Genomic DNA, 20962 nt, shown 5'->3' with positions numbered 1-20962 from the left:
CAATTACAGTATCCTTCAATATTGGGGGTTCTATTTGTATTCAGCCTGTACGCTATGTGATCATTATGGAACAGACTCTTTGAGCTTCATAGCACTGGTATGATTATAGTTTTAAGGTTCTGAACTGATAACCAGATTTTGGGATTCCTCTAGTCTTTACATATTCACTGTATTAAAGCGATGTAACCAGGTTCTCAAGACCATATGTGTAGGGTTGTGTTTTTGCCACATTGTGGTCCAAGCATAGTCCAATTAGCACAAGACGCACATTTATGTATTGATCCATTTGTGGACATCAATGATGACAGTTACAATCATGATGTGTCCATAAGCATTACAGAGTAATTCAGTAAGGGTACAACTGTTTTTTTTGTGTGTGTAAATTTTACTGTTCTTTAACTCAATAGTGAATAGTGTATCTTTTCTTTTTTTTCAGTTAAATGTAAAAACTTATGAGCCACATGCCAAGTTTATCTTGTTTTATTAGCTCTATAATATTCCATATGATACTTTGCCAGGATCACAAATAAAGTATTGCTTAAAACTAGAGGTTCAGATTTATTGATGAATGTTTCTTTTCAATTTCGAGCTAAATGAATTAAAAAATCGAGTGGAACTTTTAAATGATACAAGGATGAAGGTGAAATATTATTTAATTTTAATTAATTTATTTTTTATATTGGTTAAAAAAAAATCGTGTAGGAATTGGCTTTTATTCTGAAATAAATGAATAAGCACAACAGCACAACAGAGTTTATAAAAACAAACAAAACCTGCTACACCAGGTTACAAATGTATATGAATATTTCAGGTGGCCTCCCAAATTCATCATAACCTTCATGATGATTGGGAATCAACATTCAGTAGCATATACAATTGTTTGATGTAGGGCTGTGCGATATGACGATATATATCGTATGACGAAAGAAAAACGTCTATCGTTTCATATTATGCTATATAGTTTATATCGTGGTGTCGCAAATTGCAATCTTTACGGCAGTATTTTTCGTCATTAGGACGCTTTGCGTTCTTCCTGGTTCTTCCATACGTGTCGGATGCGGCAAGAAATGTGCATCAGAAACACAGACAGACATGAGGAGAGAGAACTGACACACAATAACCAACATAACCAAGAGATACTTTAATGCGCAAGCGCACACGTTGCGCCCCGCTGTCGTCGGCGGGCTAAACTCGATCTCCAAGCACCCCCCACCCCCACTAATTTAGACCTGATATCATTTGTATAAAATTAATAATAACGTTTGTTTGCATTTTAATTAATTGTAAAGCAATGCAAACAGATGCAGAAAGTATCATTTTCTTTTTATTAAGATAGTGAAGTGGTTCAACAGCTGCATTATTATTATTATTATTATTATTATTATTATTGTTATTATAACTATTTTGAATTAACAACGTGCCGTACTTCTAAGTAGAATCAAAACGTGACAGTCAAAGGAGAAATGTCCCTGTCTAGCAGATGTTAATGCGCAACTATAAACCCGGCTGTGCTAAATCTACCTGAATCTATACCTTTACAGCGCATGTGTTGCGTGATTGCTATTACTTGTGTTATTGTTGTTATGTGACAGTAAATCATAATGTGTATATGTATATATGTGCTCTGAGGAAGATAAGTCGAAACGCGTAAGCATTATGATGTTCACTTTTTCTCTAATAAATAATTTTTGAGACATCGATGAATATGGACTGTTTTTAGACGGGAGCTGCTGTCCATCCTTCCTTGACCGGATAATTGTTCTATATAAAATCCCTGGGATAAAGCACCCCGCATTTAAGATTTATTAAAACTATTGTAACGCCAGCTATTTTTAAATGTATGTATGTATATGTGTGTGTGTATATAATATACACTCACCTAAAGGATTATTAGGAACACCATACTAATACTGTGTTTGACCCCCTTTCGCCTTCAGAACTGCCTTAATTCTACGTGGCATTGATTCAACAAGGTGCTGAAAGCATTCTTTAGAAATGTTGGCCCATATTGATAGGATAGCATCTTGCAGTTGATGGAGATTTGTGGGATGCACATCCAGGGCACGAAGCTCCCGTTCCAACACATCCCAAAGATGCTCTATTGGGTTGAGATCTGGTGACTGTGGGGGCCAGTTTAGTACAGTGAACTCATTGTCATGTTAAAGAAACCAATTTGAAATGATTCGACCTTTGTGACATGGTGCATTATCCTGCTGGAAGTAGCCATCAGAGGATGGGTACATGGTGGTCATAAAGGGATGGACATGGTCAGAAACAATGCTCAGGTAGGCCGTGGCATTTAAACGATGCCCAATTGGCACTAAGGGGCCTAAAGTGTGCCAAGAAAACATCCCCCACACCATTACACCACCACCACCAGCCTGCACAGTGGTAACAAGGCATGATGGATCCATGTTCTCATTTTGTTTACGCCAAATTCTGACTCATCAGACCAGGCAACATTTTTCCAGTCTTCAACTGTCCAATTTTGGTGAGCTTGTGCAAATTGTAGCCTCTTTTTCCTATTTGTAGTGGAGATGAGTGGTACCCGGTGGGGTCTTCTGCTGTTGTAGCCCATCCGCCTCAAGGTTGTACGTGTTGTGGCTTCACAAATGCTTTGCTGCATACCTCGGTTGTAACGAGTGGTTATTTCAGTCAAAGTTGCTCTTCTATCAGCTTGAATCAGTCGGCCCATTCTCCTCTGACCTCTAGCATCAACAAGGCATTTTCGCCCACAGGACTGCCGCATACTGGATGTTTTTCCCTTTTCACACCATTCTTTGTAAACCCTAGAAATGGTTGTGCGTGAAAATCCCAGTAACTGAGCAGATTGTGAAATACTCAGACCGGCCCGTCTGGCACCAACAACCATGCCACGCTCAAAGTTGCTTAAATCACCTTTCTTTCCCATTCAGACATTCAGTTTGGAGTTCAGGAGATTGTCTTGACCAGGACCACACCCCTAAATGCATTGAAGCAACTGCCATGTAATTGGTTGGTTAGATAATTGCATTAATGAGAAATTGAACAGGTGTTCCTAATAATCCTTTAGGTCAGTGTATATATCCCATAACAACATAACACACCTAATAGTAATCACACAACACTTGCCCTGTAATGTGTTGCATTCTGCATATATTTACCATGTCAGCCTGCATGTAGTATTTGTTAATTTTGCTTATTGAAGGATTAACGAAATACTTGTAGTTTGAATGTCTTTGGTATTATTTTGTGGCTTGATTGGATAAAAACAAGAAATATCAAGATATATATCGTGTATCCCCCAAACTTCTAAAAATATCGAGATATTATTTTTAAGTCGTATCGCCCAGCCCTAGTTTGATGGATTGAATAGCATCAAAAGCAAATCTGTAAAAATATAGGCTACATTAGCATTGGAATCTATTTTTCCATTCCTTTTAGTTTTTTCATAAGTGTTGCAGTTATAACAGCAGGTGGAATAGACAGAAAAGAACATCCACATGATCTTGATTTAAAAAGAGAAAAGATCAAGTAGGCTGAATCAATAACACTGGTCTTAAACACATTCCCCAAGTAAACAGAAATTGAAGCAAAGTTTTTAAAGCTACAATGCTCGAATACTGGAAAAATCTAACGGTTTTAATAAGCATCAACAATTTTTTAAATGGTTATTTTATTATTTTCTGGTTTGTGAAGCAGATAACTGCACAGGTTTTCCATTCATTCTGGGAGTTTTCAGGTTTAACTCAGATGGAAAAAGCATTCAAGGGGTATACATCTGTCTAAATCGGAAGAACATGAAAATCAGAACAATGTAACACTGACAAAGGGTAACAAAAATTAGAAGCCACATTTTTAATAGCTAGCCTAATGAAGCTTATAGTAGCTGGTGTCACATCTCCTCTGTATTTGAATCACTGACAATTGCACCTGTGTATTCACTGATGGCTTTTTGAGATTTCAGGGAGGTTTTGTGTTTAACCTGAATTCTGAATATAGCAATGGGGGTGGGGGGTAAATACAAAAAAATCTGAACCCCTATTTAAAACAAAGCAGTCTCAACCTTTCTTTATATGCATAATTGTATGAAATAGTCACAAATGTTCATAATTAGGCCTAGTTTTTCATTATGTAGCCTAGTTAATAACTTTGTGTTGAGTTCTTAATTATTGATTAGATTAATTTAATTGGAAATGTTTAACAATTTATATTTTGATTTTAAAATGATTTAAGAAACATTTCAAACACATGACTTGACATTGTTGATATATTTAATCAGTATTTTGGGTTTTGGCTTTACATTTTCATAATTGTGGTACATCTTCCCATCCCCACAAAAATAACTTTGCACCTAGAACTTTCTTAATTGGAGCTGGAAAACAAAATCAGCTTTGCTTTGCTTTGCTTTGCTTTGCTTTGCTTCTGGGAAGTCTGTTTTAATAAGACCTGTTGTATTTTTCCATTTCAGGCTCGAAATGTCAACACTGGGGAGCTGGCAGCCATTAAGGTCATTAAGCTGGAACCTGGTAAGATGTTTATTTTGCTCATTTCATCACACTGTTTCTGTTTGACAACAAATAGAGAATGGGCTTGAACTCTAACAGGAACTTGAATGTATACTCATGCAATAAAACTGAAACCTTTGACATTGTGATAGTCAGATGTTTTAAACAAACAAACAAAATACTTAACAATTTTACTTTCCACAGACCTATAAAAAATAAAATAATAAAAAAAAGTAACTTCCCTGCCAGTATATTCCTTTACACTCACTTTTACAAAAGCATTGTTCTTACTAGGTTTTAGAGATATAACAAAAACGGATGTGTGTTTGGGCCTGGGCATTTTTATTTTTACATTATTGCTTATGAACCAACTGCTTTGTGCATTTGTATCTTTGTGATAAGTATCCTGCATTGTTAAGCTTTTAGTAGAACAAGTACATAAGGTTTTTTTTTTTTTTATATGCTATTATTTGTTATAACCTATTGTAATTCTTTCCTCTGGCTCAAGATTTTTGTTACAATTTTGTTCCATCTGTTCAATATCCAGCTTTTCTATGTCTTAATATTTCAAACAATCTAAAAGCATACAATAGGAGGCCATACTTTAGTTGAAATGGACTTTATATAACCATGTTTTAATTGAAACTTTCATTATCCATTGGTTTTTACCTATATTCCTTACCTAAATGCTATAGGATGTTCCCATGGCTGGTATTATTACATTTAAAATAGGCATTTGCATTTCTTTGTGCTAGTTTTGATGGGTTTAATCTTGAAAGGAGTGCTTATATTAGTAGATATCAAAACTATTACATAACGCTGTTTGGCAGTAACAAAATATTACTGATTTTATTATTTAGGATCTTTGAGAACCTTTGTTTTAAAAGCAATATGTATTCCAGAAATGTTAATTCAGACCCTATTTTTGTGGTTCATGAAGGGGAGAAGGAGAGTTGACCATTTAACTGCACTTTTCTTGTCAGAAACCACAAGCGCTCGTACCCTGGGGCCAACAGCTGATGATGCCATGATGACAGATTTAGGACTCTATTGTAGTTTTGAACCATTTCCCCCAACTAATTGTCTACCTGTTTGCTACAGTAGCACAATTGCAGCTGTAGTGCACATTAATTTACAATGGTGGTCTCTTGGAATCAAGAAACAACAAAAAGCGTAGGAGCCTGAGAGAGCCCTGGTGCTTCACTATCAGCTGTTCATACCAACGTAATAACCAGCAGGAAGCTGAACTGTACTGAAAATCATAGAAACCCATAAACTACATTGAAGTAATATGTTGACTAACTCCCAAGGCATTTTTCTTATCTAAACAGTTGGGAAAAAAGCTGCTTAGACCTGAAAATCTTATTTTATCACTTTAAAGAGACTGTATACCCATATCGGGTTACTTCAAATTTGAAACATCAAAGATTTTTAGTCCTAAGATCGCAGTTGGAAGTTCCTCAGCAATGAATGAATGTGTGTAATACACGGGTTTTCCCCTCACTAAAGGGGAAAGAATGAGAGAGAGAGGGAAAGGGATTGCTGTCTTTTATTCAATATTATTCGTATACCTATTACACCTCTGATTTTTACCTTTGGTCTTACCTGTTTTAAGGAGATTTAATGTCCATCCTCAGCATAAAATAGAAACCAATAGTATTGTGATACTCATCGGTATGTTCTCTCTCTCCCTCCATATATATTTATTTGGGATAATAAAATATTGAACATAATTGAAAATGAGTCGCAGAAGACTTAGGAATCTCTGTGCATAATGTTTATTTACTTACCTGAGAATCATTTAATGTTTATAATACATTCACAAAAAACAGGATTTGTAGATTATTTTTGTGTTTTCTGTGATTATATGATTTGAGCTATAAAGCATTGTTTACATTTAATTAATATATATATTTGTTTGTTTCATCACCACTACAGGTTTTCAACATTTAATAACGCTTTATCCAGTAAGATAATTGGCTTTTTTTTTTTTTTTTTTTGGGCGAGGGTTCTAAATTACTTCAGATCCATTGTACTTATTATTTTTTATAAAGAGTCAAATGAGTACTAATGGATATTATTGTTTTTGTATATATTTTAGTGGAATTAAAGCAACATGCATCAAAACAAATGTACTACTTTAAAAAATGATAATCTGAAAATGGATTATATATATAAATACATATAGCGAAATATCTATTAGACGGATTTAAAATACACATTTCAGTCAGGTTTAACATTCTGATGAAATGATTGTAGGTTTAAATAGTAATACATTATGAGACTCATTCATTCTAATTAGAAAATTCAGAAACTGTTCTATGTAGTGGTTTGGCAATTGTAAATTAAACACTTTGAGAGTGTGCAGTGGCTTTACTTTGACTTATTTTTATTTTTGGTTTGTTTCACAGAATATTTTTTTAAGAATCATCCCAGTCTGCTGGAGAAAGAATAAGCCAGCAAGTTCACATAGACAAAGTCATAATTAATTTGACCACCATTTGACACCACAGTGTCTTGGCATTACTAGGAATGACTACAGCTAACTTGTCTGGATTTTTTTAAATCCATCCACACAGTAGATATGAAATAATGAGTCAAACAGAACTAAAACTAAACAAAAATTGCTTTTTACAGCCATTGGTGTAATCTGTCCTGCCACTGTCCTGCCAAGTGAAACCTAACAAGGAAAATAATATTTTTTAAATATCAGCAGATGTATCTTGGAGGGAACTACAGTAGGTGAGATGTAGGAACATGATTTCAGTAGCCTGTAGCTTCAGTAGCTCCCCAGAGCTCTGCATAAGTACTGTATATAGGGGTGTAACAGTACACATATCCGTACCGTACATTTGGTGCAGGACGTTCGGTTTGCTATGCGTTGTGATCTGAATGAATATAGTCTAGTTTTAACCACGCATGTTACTTTTTTTGAATGTGGAACTAAAATTCTAAACTCAGTTTCCCCCTAAGAAGGATCTTGGAGCCGTAATTTAGCAAGTGAAGTAGCCTAGCACATGTGATGAAGCGTTGTAAATATGGGGAATGCAAATGACAAGCCAGAGCTTGATGACCCTCCCATATCCTTCAGGTCTTCCGTTTGGCCTCATATTGGCAAAGCGCTAATTTGCTGTATATGCTGCCTCTGTCCCGAGCGAGACAGTTTTTTCAACTGCAGGAGACATTGTTAGTGCCAGCAGATCTGCCCTTTCTGCAGACAATGTGGACAAATTCATTCTTAGGTAGGACTGTTCCACTAAATTCATGTGAAGCTGAAAGCTGCTGATGTGTACAGTTACATTTCTACATGCTGCACTTTAATGGATCTTTATTATGATATATATATTTTAATTTGAAAACCTTCAGATGCATTTTAAGTATTGACTGACATTTTAAATAATACCTAGACCTAGGTATGTTTTTATTTTAAGAAAGAAAGATATGTACCTTTATGTGCCTTTCATTGTTCATGGAATTATGGCCAATTAGCCACTGTTTACAAGTTTATAACTTCATAATAAATTAAAAGAAATGTTATGTTTTGCATGTCTTTTTTTTCCCCACTGTAACGAACCGTGACTTAAAATTTGAGGTAGGTACCGAACCGTGACTTTTGCGTACCGTTACACCCCTAGCTGTAGATAGGGTGTTATCTTTGTAGAGACTTACCAAAGTGTGCTTTGGTTGTTCTGATACAGATTGCACAGCTAAATACAGTGTTGGTCTCTTTATATAAAGTAATGTTGCAAAAATATTTTTTTCAATTTCAGCTTATGCGCAGAATAAAATTTAAAAGTGAGTTTAGATGAATTATTCAGATGGATTCTACATCTGTGATGCACAGTATTGTTACTATTACTACGATGAAAATAAGAGCAGGGTAACAGAAATATGGAATATAATAAAAAATTCTGACAAACTTTAAAACTAAAAAGTGCTAGGGTTACATGTTGCAGCAAATGTCCAAGTACTATATGTAGCATTTATAGTACAAAATTCAGAGACTTTACAGGGACCATACAAGGTGCTATAGTTAACCAATAGCTTAAATTTAAAGCATGTAGAACTAATATGTAAAGGTTATTTCAATCTTGTCTTCTGTAGTGGGCAGTTGTTAAGTAGTGTTGTGCCCGTGATAAATAGGGCTGTTAGATTCCCTTTAATTTAGTAAACGTTTAAACATTTTAAAACATAATGTAAACATTACGCCTCCCCACCCACACTTATTTATATAACATGTTAGAAGCACAATGCAGAAAGTGAAGCAAAATTTTAAAAATAATAGCATTAATTGCATGATTACAGAAATATTATGCTGTTGATTTAAATATTGCTAAAACCTTAATCTTAACCCCCCATGATGCTTGAGAAAGCATTTTCCTTTACATTTTTTTTCTACCCCCACTCCCCCTTTTTAAATAATGATGTAACATATAGAAACCACTAAGCAATATTTGAAATGAATGACATACAGGAATGTTATTTTGCTATTGATTTAAGATCTTGCTAAAATATTATTAATCCCTAACCTTAAGGATGGCCCCCCTAAATTGGGTGTGTAATTAATGTTATTGTTTAAATGTTAACTATTAACATCCCTAGTGATAACAGCATATAGGCTACAAAACAGAGTATGTATGTACAATCTAATAAAGTGAGTTTGCAACAGGCACCAGAATGTGAGATTCAGAACAGGAAATATTGTGTAACATTTGTGTAACTGAATTTGGTCACAATGGCCAAAACGTATTTACAATCACGGATAGGAGAAACATTTTAGGGAAATAATGAAAATAAACAAAACATGACATAATGCAGATCTCTGTGTCTGTCAAATGATATTGTCTGTAAAGAATTGCCAGGCAGACCCTAAAGCACACAAATCCCAGATATTCTTTGCAGTGTGATTTAATGTCTCTGTTTTAAAATTGTACAAACTAACAGAGCACACAGAAGCAGCAAGTTATTAGTTATCAGTGTAATAGTGTAATGTTTAACATGTGATTTCGCACAAACATACATAACATTCAAAACTGATGGCAAAAGGTAACAATTAACTTGCAGAGTTCCCTCTCCCTCTATCTTTCAGGGAAACAAACAGACAACCAGCTGGAGGTAGTAGCTTGTTTCTTTGTACAATCATCCAATTCCACAGGCCCGGGTTCTTGTGTCCTATTCATGGAGATGCAGCAGTGTGCTGCAGTGCACGCTGAAGCTATATCTTTGAAACTTTGAAGTGCTGCACTTGTGTGAAATCGATGGCATGCTTGGGCATCTGTTGGTAGTGTTGATTAATGTAAGAACCTTGCAGTCTCATTAGAAACATTAACACAAAAGGGGGCCATGAGACCATCCTGCAGTTTTTGTAGCTAATTCACTTCCAGAATTTCATGCAGCTCCTCTTGTAAAGGCCTAATTGAAGACTAAAGTGAAGAGATTCATATAGTCTTATATAGCTTTTCACTCCCATATTTGGAATCTAGCTAGACTACTTTCCTTTGCCTCAGTTTGTTTTATTCCGGTGATTGGAGTGATGATTTTTTTTTTTTTGCTTTTTTTGAGATAGTCAGGTAGATGTTCCTCTGTTCCACAATATACAAGCCATGCACTGTTTCATTCACACATCCCCCTGTGTAGACTAGAACACATGCAGCTTCTGCTGAATGTGTAGTCCTTCCCTGTATGCTTGTACTTGTACTATTTTCGTGCTTTAATGGTCTTAAATTGTATTGTAATTTCTTGCCCTTATTTGCTGCAGACATCTTCTAAAGTTTTTTAACCTTACTTTACAATGTATTGCATTGCAAATTCTACTGATTTAAACACTCTACATTATATACAATGTATACTGTTTAACTTCGAATCTGATTAAATGGATTCTTTTAATATGCCTGTCTCTGAAAATTGCCTTGGATAAATGGTTAAACCAAGTAAATTAGTAGTAGTAGTAAAAAGGGGCAAATGTATTTCTCTGTGAGCAAAAAGGGATGAAGAGACACCTCTATATCTTTGGAATACAAAAAACATTCCACAGATTGTACAGAGAAACTAAATATAGTGCAGAATGCCTAAACATGACAAACAAGGTCAATGACTATATGGGCTTGAATAATGAGTAAGGTAGAGCCAAGAATTGAACAAAGGGGTTCCGATATTCCATATTGGGGATATATCAATATATTCTGTATTTCATGCTTAAATAACTACACTGATTGCAGTAAGCAAGAGCTGTAGAAATAAGCAATAACTTTGTTGTAGCATTTTAAGGTGAAGAAAAACATTAATGGAAAATGATATATAGATTTCCAAGGGGGTTTTCATTGTAATCTGAAATAACATTACATTGGAGAGAAACCCTGTTTGTGTTCCATGATCTCATATTGTGACTGATGCAAGAGCAATACCATGCTTGGTTGAGGTTTACTCTCTTAACTCAGTCTACTGCCACAGTTTGTATGTGAGATAAACTTTAGTTATATCTTGGCAGTGGCTTGATTTAATCTGACCTTTTCTCTAACTGTATTTCTTTCAAGTTAAAAAAATGCATTTTTGATGTATAGAAAAAATTGTTGTATAAGAACATATGAAATTTTACAATTGAGAGGAGGCCATTTGACCCATCATGCTCATTTGGCGTCCATTAAAATGAAGTGATCCATGGATCCTATCCAGTCAATTTTTAAATGTTCCCAAATTTTCATCTTCAACCACATCGCTGGGTAGTTTGTTCCAGATTGTAACAACTCTGTTTGAAGAAGTGTCTCCTGTTTTCCGTCTTGAATGCCTTGAAGCCCAATTTCCATTTGTGTCCCTGGGTGCATGTGTCCCTGCTGATCTGGAAAAGCTCCTCTGGTTTGATGTGGTCGATGCCTTTCATGATTTTGAAGACTTGAATCAAGTCCCCATGTAATCTTCTCTGTTCCAGATTGAAAAGGTTCAGTTCCCTCAGTCTCTCCGAGTAGGACTTTCCCTTCAGACCTGGAATAAGTCTGGTTGCTCTCCTGTGAACTGAAGTGTGGTGCCCAGAACTGTACACAGTATTCCAGATGAGGTCTAATTAGTGCATTGTACAGTCTGAACATTACTGCTACAAATTCTACACTTTAGACAATACAGCTCTGGAACAAATTGAGACCACTGCAAAATAATCAGTTTCTCTGGTTTTACTATTTATAGGTACGTGTTTGGGTAAAATTAACATTTTTGTTTTATTCTATAAACTACTGACAACATTTCTCCCAAATTACAAATGCAATATTGTCATTTAGAGCATTTATTTGTAGAAAATGACAGCTTGGCTTTGTTTGATGGCTTGTGACCACCCATCTTCCTCTTGATCACATTCCAGAGGTTTTCAGTGGGGTTCAGGTCTGGACATTGGGCTGGCCATGACATTGTCTTGATCTGGTGGTCCTCCATCCACACCTTGATTGTGGCATGGAGCATTGTCCTGCTGGAAAAAACAATACTCTGAGTTTGTCAGAGCAGAAGGAAGCAAGTTTTCTTCCAGGACAACCTTGTACATGGCTTGATTCATGCCTCCTTCACAAAGACAAATCTGCCTGATTCCAGCCTTGCTGAAGCACCCCCAGATCATCACCGATCCTCCACCAAATTTCACAGTGGGTGCGAGACACTGTGGCTTGTAGTCCTCTCCCAGTCTCAGTCTAACCATTAGACGACCAGGTGTTGGGCAAAGCTGAAAATTTGACTCATCAGAGATTACCTTACTCTAGTCCTCTATGGTCCAATCCTTATGGTCTTTTGCAAACATCAGCCTGGCTCTTCTTTGCTTCTCATTGATGAAGGGCTTTTTTTTTTTTTAAAGCTTCGCACAACTTTAGCCCTGCCCCTAGGAGCCTGTTTCAAACTGTCCTCGCCGTGCACTTCACCCTAGCTGCCGTTTGCCATTCTTTTTGTAGATCACTTGATGTCATCCTACGGTTGTTGAATGACATTCAAATGAGTTGGCAGTCATCCTGGTCAGTGGAGAGTTGTTTTCGCCCTCTGCCGGTCTGTAGCTTTGTTGTCCCAAATGTGTGCTGCTTGACCTTGTTCTTGTGAACCGCCATCATTGAAATTTTAAGGATGGAAGCAACCCGACGCTCACTGTATCCCTCTGCCAGTAAAGTCAGAATTGAACCCTTCTTTTCCTCACTCAGAACTTTCCTTTTCAACTCTTTTGGCATGGTCAATAGTTATTTTTTTATTCTAATTACTTTTGAGGTACTACTAGCATTGTTTTTGCCATCCAGCTGGTCCTTATTGCAAGAGGATAGTGATGACCACAGCAGTGTTTTTTATACTTTTCCTCGTTAAATAAGATTTGGTTCAGGTTATCACCTAATCAGTACCTCATTCAGTAGAATGAGCTGTGCTTGTGTTGGAATTCAACAGACACTGGAATTTAATGGCTGTCATACATGTAGAGATGCTGATTTAAGAAAAAATTGTAGTGGTCTCAATTTTTTCCAGAGCTGTATACCCTAACATTCTGTTTGCCTTTTTTATTGCTTTCCCACATTGTTTGGATGGGGAAAGTGAGGAATCCACATAGACTCCTAGGTCTTCCTCATGCATTACTTCATCTAGTTCTGTTCCTCCCATAGTGTAATTATAGTGGACATTTTTGTTACCTGCATGTATTACCTTGCACTTGTCCACATTGAATTTCATCTGCCAGGTGTCAGCCCACAACTGAATATTATATTAAGTCCCTCTGAATAGCCTGTGCTGCCAAGATTGTATCTGCTGAGCCACCTATTTTTGAATCATCTGCAAATTTGACAAGTTTGCTAACTATGCCAGAGTCCAGATCATTAATATAGATTAGAAAAAGCAAAGGCCCTAGTACTGATCCCTGTGGAACTCCACTAACAACCTCATTCCAGTTAGAAGCTAAGCTCTTATCGACACCCTCTGTTTCCTAGAAATCAACCAGTTCATAATCCATCTACTTACATTACCCTGAGTGCCTACAGCTTCCAATTTGAGGATCAGTCTTTGGTGTAAAACCTTATGAAAAGCGTTTTCATATTTCATATATTCATATTTCATATCATATTGTATATGTCGTTCTACATATTTCCATGCCGGCAAAGTGCGGTATGGATGGTGCTAGCGAAGTGCAGTCTGGGGGGGGTCGAGGGATGGATGGTGCTGGCGAAGTGTGGTGGGATTGTGGGGGGGGGAAGCAAAATTTCACACAATCCCCCTTTGCCCCTCGTGGCACCTGATATTGATACCCTTACATTTTTTACAAACCGACATAAATCAAACATAGCCTATCAATAATGTGTTAATGTCAAAGAAGGTGTATCACGCTCAGTCATTTTAATGCAGGAGTTGGTTTCAGTTTTCTGATAATCACTGATATAGTGTAAGTCGCCCTGGGCAAAGGCGTCTGCTAAGAAATATAATAATAATAATAATAATGTAGTAAAACCTATTTTCTTTAAAACTTAAATAGGTACCTTGTCTGCAAATTGTAAGTACGTTTTAATGCTTATAAAGACTACAGTTTATTTTGTTCTATCTGTGAAGATGCACGGATCAAGCAACTTGCTATAATAAAGGGGATTTAAACGCCATGTATTGTTATCCATATTATTGTTATTGCCAGTTTCAATTCATCAGCAACTAAAACACAGTTTGAAATCATTGCAATTAGGGCGTTATTTTTAAGTGTCAACAAGTGAGGAATGTTATGCATCTTGTTTATGCAATTAACACATTGTTGACGTCTTACCTTCTTTTAAGTGAAATCTATCGGTTTGTAAAAGTTTACAGGTTTGACATGTGAGGATCCCCTGAATGCAGACTCTGTAAAGAGCACCGCACAGCATGCCACGGGTCAGGAGTTTATTTGTGCGATTTGTTTTAGACTATAAACACATTGTATGATGTTAGTTTTGTATTATATTAAGTCTTTCATTGTTAAGGTCACCGAACCAGCTAGGATGCACAGGACTATTTGTAATGTATGTGGATGTATATTAAATTTAGATAGTTTGTATTTGCAGTAATAAGTTATCCTCTCTATCGATTTTTGGTTATACAATTTCTGTGCTGCCGTTTTGCTTATTAATTGTATTACAGTTGCACACATTTAAAAATAAAATCTTACCTCCAGATGTTTTTTAGATTTTAAGTTAAGTCCTCGGAAGCAGACATTGTCCCGTGGTAGGCACATCTTGTATTGAACTTTAATATTTGCTCCATTTTCTTTCTTTGGAACTTAACAATTGCTTGTACTTCGCTGTGTGTTACTGGCTGGGATATTGCTGACTAGAAGCTCCATTCTGCTGCTTGTTGCAGCATGGCGCCGAATCAGCCACTCTTTGGCCGGAGACGGTAAATAAAAACAGTGTTGCAAAAATACTACACTTCGGATTCACTTACACTTGTACACATTGGTGTAAATTATGTAAAAGTAATCGGTAATCTCTTGCTCTTTTAAAAGTATACAAGGAATGCAAGTATCAAAATCCTGTAATCTGATTACGTAATGCCGCTACTTATATTCAGTTACTTCCCAACCCTGATTATATTATATATGTTTATCTAAGACTGTTATATTTTGGATGTACAGTTGATAACTTCAAATATGTTAATCACTCAAGATATTGCACCCACATTCATGGGACAAAAGGGTAAGACTGTACAGGCCTGGGGGCCAGCATTGCTTTGACTTTCATATTATGTGATCTGGGTTGCACTCAAGTCTGTATATATTTTTTGGGGGATGTGGGGGCCTTATAGGGCAGGGGAATATCAGACACAGGAGCATCACCAGCCGGCAGGGAAATGAGAGAGGGGTTAAAAAAAAGGTGAGGGGTTATATTTTGTACCAATATATTCCTGTGATGTATACTATTCCTCCAGTTAAAAATAAATAAATATCCACAAAACATTCCTGGAGTCTAGATAGTGTTAAATGTTAAAGTGTTAAGTGTTAAATTCATCCAGTTAATCATTTAATTAGACCAATTAAAGAGCCAAGAGCTGTGCAGGAACAAAAACCAGAACACCATGGCCCTCGGACTGGAGTTTGACACCCCTCATCTACTAAATTCGTAGTAATTATTACTAAACCATACACTGCCTCAAACATATAATTAATGGACTTTTGCCAATTGTCCTTGTTTTTCCTCTCACTTCCTGTCTCTCTCTCTATCTCTCTGTAATAACATGGGGTGGGGCGATATTTTTAATTGCCTTCAGATCATTGCAAATGCACTGGGACAGAAACATTTAATTAGCTCTTGGTATAGCAAAAGGGAAGATGATTTCCCTCTGTCGCACATTTCCTCCTCCAGACTAAGCAATTACCTGAATCATGTCGTCTCCATGATGCATATTAATTTTTGTTTTGACCCCCTCACATAGTCACACAAACACTGTATGCTTTCAGAAATCACGTCCTGCCATTTAGCTTTGTGAAGCTCGGTGTTGTGCGTGTTTGTTGATTTCATGTTCGTGTAGCTCTGCAGCCTTAATAGAACACTCTAGATTTATTTTCTGTACTGAGTCATGAAAATGTGGGCTTTTTAGAAGCAAGTCTCATTTCTTCAAACTTCTCAACACGTAAAAGCCTCTGCTTAAGGCAAGGATTTGTGCAGTAATCAAGTCAGTGTAGGTTAGAATCGGAGCTGTTTTATAGTCGACTGTTACTGCCTGGGATTCCTCACGAAGTGGCACGCAATCGCTTCCTCTCACTATGAAGTGAGAAATCTGGCTTAATTTTGTTAGTCTTTAATGTATAATATTAATTTAAGTAATTTGATTACATTTGAATCTTAATTTTATGTAACTGATAAAAAGTTGGTTCCTTACTAACAATTTTAAACTTAAATTAAAACCCCTACTGTTAAAAATATGAAAAGGTTCTGATTTTGCAAGTTATTTCTTCAATTAAGGCTTCAATTCAGTAATTGAGAGCTGAATTGTAACAAAAAACATATAGCAAGAACATTAGGTGTTTTTGCTATCTGGTACATTCTTAAAAAAATTATAATAATAATAATGCACTGCTGAGCTGAGGAACACCAAAAGGCCCGGAAGACCACGGAAAACAACTGCTGTGGATGACAGAATAATTTTTTCCTTGGTGAAAAGAAACCCTTCCCCACCGGTTGGCCAGATCAAGAGCACACTTCAGGAGGTAGATGTATCTGTGTCAAAGTCAACAATCAAGAAAAGACTTCACCAGAGTAAATACAGGGGGTTTAGCACAAGATGTAAACAGGAAACAAGAAGACCAGAGTACAGTTTGCCAAAAACATGTAAAGAACCCTGTACAGTTCTGGAACAACATCCTATGGACAGATGAGACAGAGACCAACTTGTACCAGAATGATGGGAAGAGGAGAGTATAGAGAAGGGAAGAAACTGCTCATGATCCGAAGCATAACGCCTCATCTGTGAAACATGGTGGAGGTAGTGTTATGACATGGGCATGTATGGCTGCCAAGGGAACTGGTTCCCTTGTATTTTGTGATGATGTGACTGCTGACAGCAGCCGGATGAATTCTGAAGTGTTTAGGGCTATATTATCTGCTCAGATTCAGCCGAATGCTTCAAAACTCATTGGACGGTGCTTCACGGTTCAGATGGACAATGACCCGAAGCATACTGCGAAAACAACCCAAAACTTTAAGGTGAAGAAGTGGAATGTTCTGCAATGGCCAAGTCAGCCACCTGACCTAAATCCAATTGAGCATGCATTTCACAAGGCAAAACGCTCAAAGAACAAGCAGGAACTAAAGACAGCTGCTGTACAGGCCTGGCAGATCATCACCAGAGAAGAAACCCAGCATCTGTTGATGTATATGGGTTCCAGACTTCAGGCAGTCATTGACTGCAACCAAGTATTGAAACTCACAATTTAATTTGATTGTTATGTTGTCCAAATATTTTTTTACCTTAATTGGTTGTTGGCTACATCAATTGAGTTCAGTTTGCCTTGAACTTGAGAGATGCTGTCTTGAACTTGAACTTGAGAGGCAATGATAACATATTACCCAAGTCATTTGTATTATTGTATTTCTGTGAATCTTGTCTCTGAAACAATATCTGAGGAGCTCCTAAAATAGCTGCCAAATTCTTCAGTCAAAGCAATTGATACCTGCTTTTGTTCCGCACTTTGGATTCTGCTGTATCACCTATAGGTGAACTATCCGTCTCCTTTTCATGGGAGCTAGAGAAACCTGAGAACTAAAGGCTGTGCAAATGGGTGCGAGATAAAACTGTCACAGACATGTGACTGAACTAGGGCTCTGCCGGTAAATGTCACGCCCTCACCGCAGTGAAAAATAGTCAACAGCATTGTTTTAATCGGACGTGAAGCTTTTTTTAGGCTCCAATGCTTTGATAATGTGATTGGGTATTAGACTCCCATTGAAGAATTGTTTTTAAAACGAACAGCAAAATATTGTTAAAGCCGGACAAAGACAATCTGTTGGTATTTTTGTAACCAACCTCCATTTTTGTAAGGAACCTCCACACATAACTGAACAAAAAATCATAATTGGAAAAAACTTTGAAGAATCTTCCTACTTCTTAAAGAATTGCAGAATGACCCCCTCCCCTCCCTCCGGTGCTGAAAAATATGTCACCAACACAGGCCTAGAATGAACCTCAGTGATTCTTTCCCCTCCCTTATACCTGCTTTACTGTCTAATTCCCCCACCCCCCATCATCATATAAGGAATTTCACAATTATACGCAGGGGACCATTAAAATAAAATACATTTTCAGACTATACTAAGCTGGTTTTTGATTTTCTGAATTTCCATATAAAGAATAATAAAAAAAGTCACATTTCTTGCAGACATTCCCATTATAGAATACATATGATTATTTCAGAATATAGCCTATGTATGATTATTCTTAACTATAGTTTTGTATACAGTTTGAGGTTTACAACTTGTCAAAAGCTTCATAAGAGAAAAGGTTACTGTTGCAGGGTAGGCAAGTCCCCTGCTCCTTTTTACCCGCTATCTGATTGACTGATTGGTTGGCAGAAGAATGCAGTGGAATTCCTTATTATCCTGCTTTATTAAATGCTGAGGGGAGGGTCTGCTTTTTCATCTCAGTGCTTGAACTCAGTCCCTTTGAACTAACTGGTCCCTCTGCTTTTTGGATTCACTACAAAAGCTCCTGACAGGCCAGTAAAAGTATTCAAAGTATACCTTTACTTTTTGTCACCATGCATTACCTACAGAGTCTCTCAAAACTATAAACGTTAACAAAAAAAAAAGTTTTAAACCTCATAAGACAGATTGATGTTCAAGTTTCTTAGAAAACTGTCCATGAGACCTATGCTTTCATTTCTCCCAATGTGCTCTTATATAGAGTGACATTCCATGAAATCAGAAAATACATTTAAAGGTATTCAGGGCCTGAGAATATGGTTTCTTTGGTGAGTTTGGCACATATAACAGACACTTATCTTGTCAGCAAGATTTGCACTGCAACACCCTTTTGAAGGAGAGAAGTGTACATTTATATGATTTAGTATGGAACATACTTTGTACTTAGTCTCACTTAAGGCCGATTTATACTTCTGCGTAGGTCTGCATATGTGTCTGTGCGTAGCGACGCAGAACAGGGGTTTGTGGGTAAACATAGTGCTGGGGTGACTGGTGTCCAATGTCTCGCTGTAGGCGCTGTATTACTGTATATTATTATTATTATTATTATTATTATTATTATTATTATTATTATTATTTCTTGGTAGACGCCCTTATCCAGGGCGACTTACAACATAAGTGCAAAACAGTGCAAAAATAAAGTTAAGTAAAGGCATCAATCATTACAAATTCAATTTACATAAAGCATAGCAATTCAAAATATAATACATTTTACAACTTCTAATTTACACAGGCAAGTACAGTAAGTGAGGTCCTACATCCTGGACGGTAAAAGCTAAGTGCTGTCAAGATGTAGGTTCACAGTCAAGGGCTACGGGAAAGGGAGCAAGGAGGAAAACAATCAAAAGCGCAAGAAGCATAATAAAACTCCTGTGAAGTGCTATCTAACGGGCATTAAAAGGATTAATATTATACGTACTGTCTGAAAAGATGTCTTGAGTAAGCGCTGGAATGAGGTCAGAGAAACGATGTGGTGACATACGAAAGTATTTAAACCACATAATGAGTATTTTGTGACTCGAACATAATTTACATTTTATCCCATGAATTGCCCACGTATTTCGTGGTTGGCAATTTTGGACGAAAGGTAAAATGTACTTTGCTTTCCGTGGACGGAATGAACAATTCGCATTCATGATTAAACAGGTGATGATCAAGGCATTGATCCAGAGACCCGGGTTTACAACGTGATCAGGATTTAACTGCAAAGGAAAGTTAGAAACTTGCTGCGTTAGACGAGCACTATATCAAGTGCAAATCTAATACAATAAATAATGATAATATATGATGTGTAGCAAATAGCGTGTTTCACCAATCAACATGATTATATATCACAATTACTAATTCGATTACAAAGCCCATATTGTCGGCTATATGTATTATATTATTCAGTGCGCTATAGCCTATCAAATAAACTGCGGGTCTGGCGTTTGGAGAAGAACGTATTCATAGCTCATTAATTTAGAGGAGTTTAACAGCAGAAACGGCATATATGTATCTAATTCAAATGTATAGTAACATATAAGAACGGATATGCTGGAGAAATTCACATACACAGAGACGTGTGTATGTATGTTCTGGTGTTAAGTCTATAGCCAACTATAACGAGACAATATAGATCTGCACATACAGGATGCAATTTGTATGTGTCTGTGTGTATATAGTTTCTGTAATAATAAAATAACATGTCATTAACATTGTTAATTTACATCCGTACCATTTAGGTGCACCATAGATATCGAGTTGCTTTTTTTTAGAATGCAATGTGTTATTGCAACACTGCCCCCTATGGACGCGTCAACCTTACAGCTATGCGAACATCTGCGTACTTCGCAGAAGTATAAACCAGCCTGTATTCAATTTTTTTTTTCCAGAGCGCCTTAACTTGATGTGCATGAAGATAATGCTATACAATTAGAAATCACTATTAAAAGGTTGGGGGGATTCTCAGTAGCTTATGCAATGATTATTGACAATAATTATTTCACTACATTGTAACGATTTATGCTACAAATATCCAAAATAAATAAGCTTGAATTAATTAGACATGACTCAAGTGCATTGTGTTTTAAAGGCTCTGGTTGAATGAATCTGTGTTTTAGGGGTAGCCTACATGCTGATTTAGTGGTGGGTGCTACTATATATATATATATATATATATATATATATATATATATATATATATATATATATATATATATATATATATATATAATATACACTCACCTAAAGGATTATTAGGAACACCTGTTCAATTTCTCATTAATGCAATTATCTAACCAACCAATCACATGGCAGTTGCTTCAATGCATTTAGGTGTGT

At 36.5% G+C, this 20962-nt stretch overlaps 1 protein-coding gene across 10 annotated transcripts in view; it reads left to right on the top strand.

Moving 5' to 3' along the window:
• The window catches only part of LOC136718813 (mitogen-activated protein kinase kinase kinase kinase 3), a 147943-nt gene that overhangs the window by 41480 nt on the left and 85501 nt on the right, over positions 1-20962 (top strand). For all 10 annotated transcript variants that reach the window (XM_066696559.1, XM_066696558.1, XM_066696557.1 and 7 more), the window contains exon 2: positions 4451-4508. In XM_066696559.1, the coding sequence (XP_066552656.1) occupies positions 4451-4508 (58 nt within the window). The remainder of the gene's footprint in view (positions 1-4450; positions 4509-20962) is intronic.

The sequence above is a fragment of the Amia ocellicauda genome, chromosome 23, assembly GCF_036373705.1.
Source record: "Amia ocellicauda isolate fAmiCal2 chromosome 23, fAmiCal2.hap1, whole genome shotgun sequence".
NCBI classification, from domain to species: Eukaryota; Metazoa; Chordata; class Actinopteri; order Amiiformes; family Amiidae; genus Amia; species Amia ocellicauda.
Note: the sequence above shows the minus strand (reverse complement) of the source record. Positions and strands in the feature narration are given on the sequence as shown.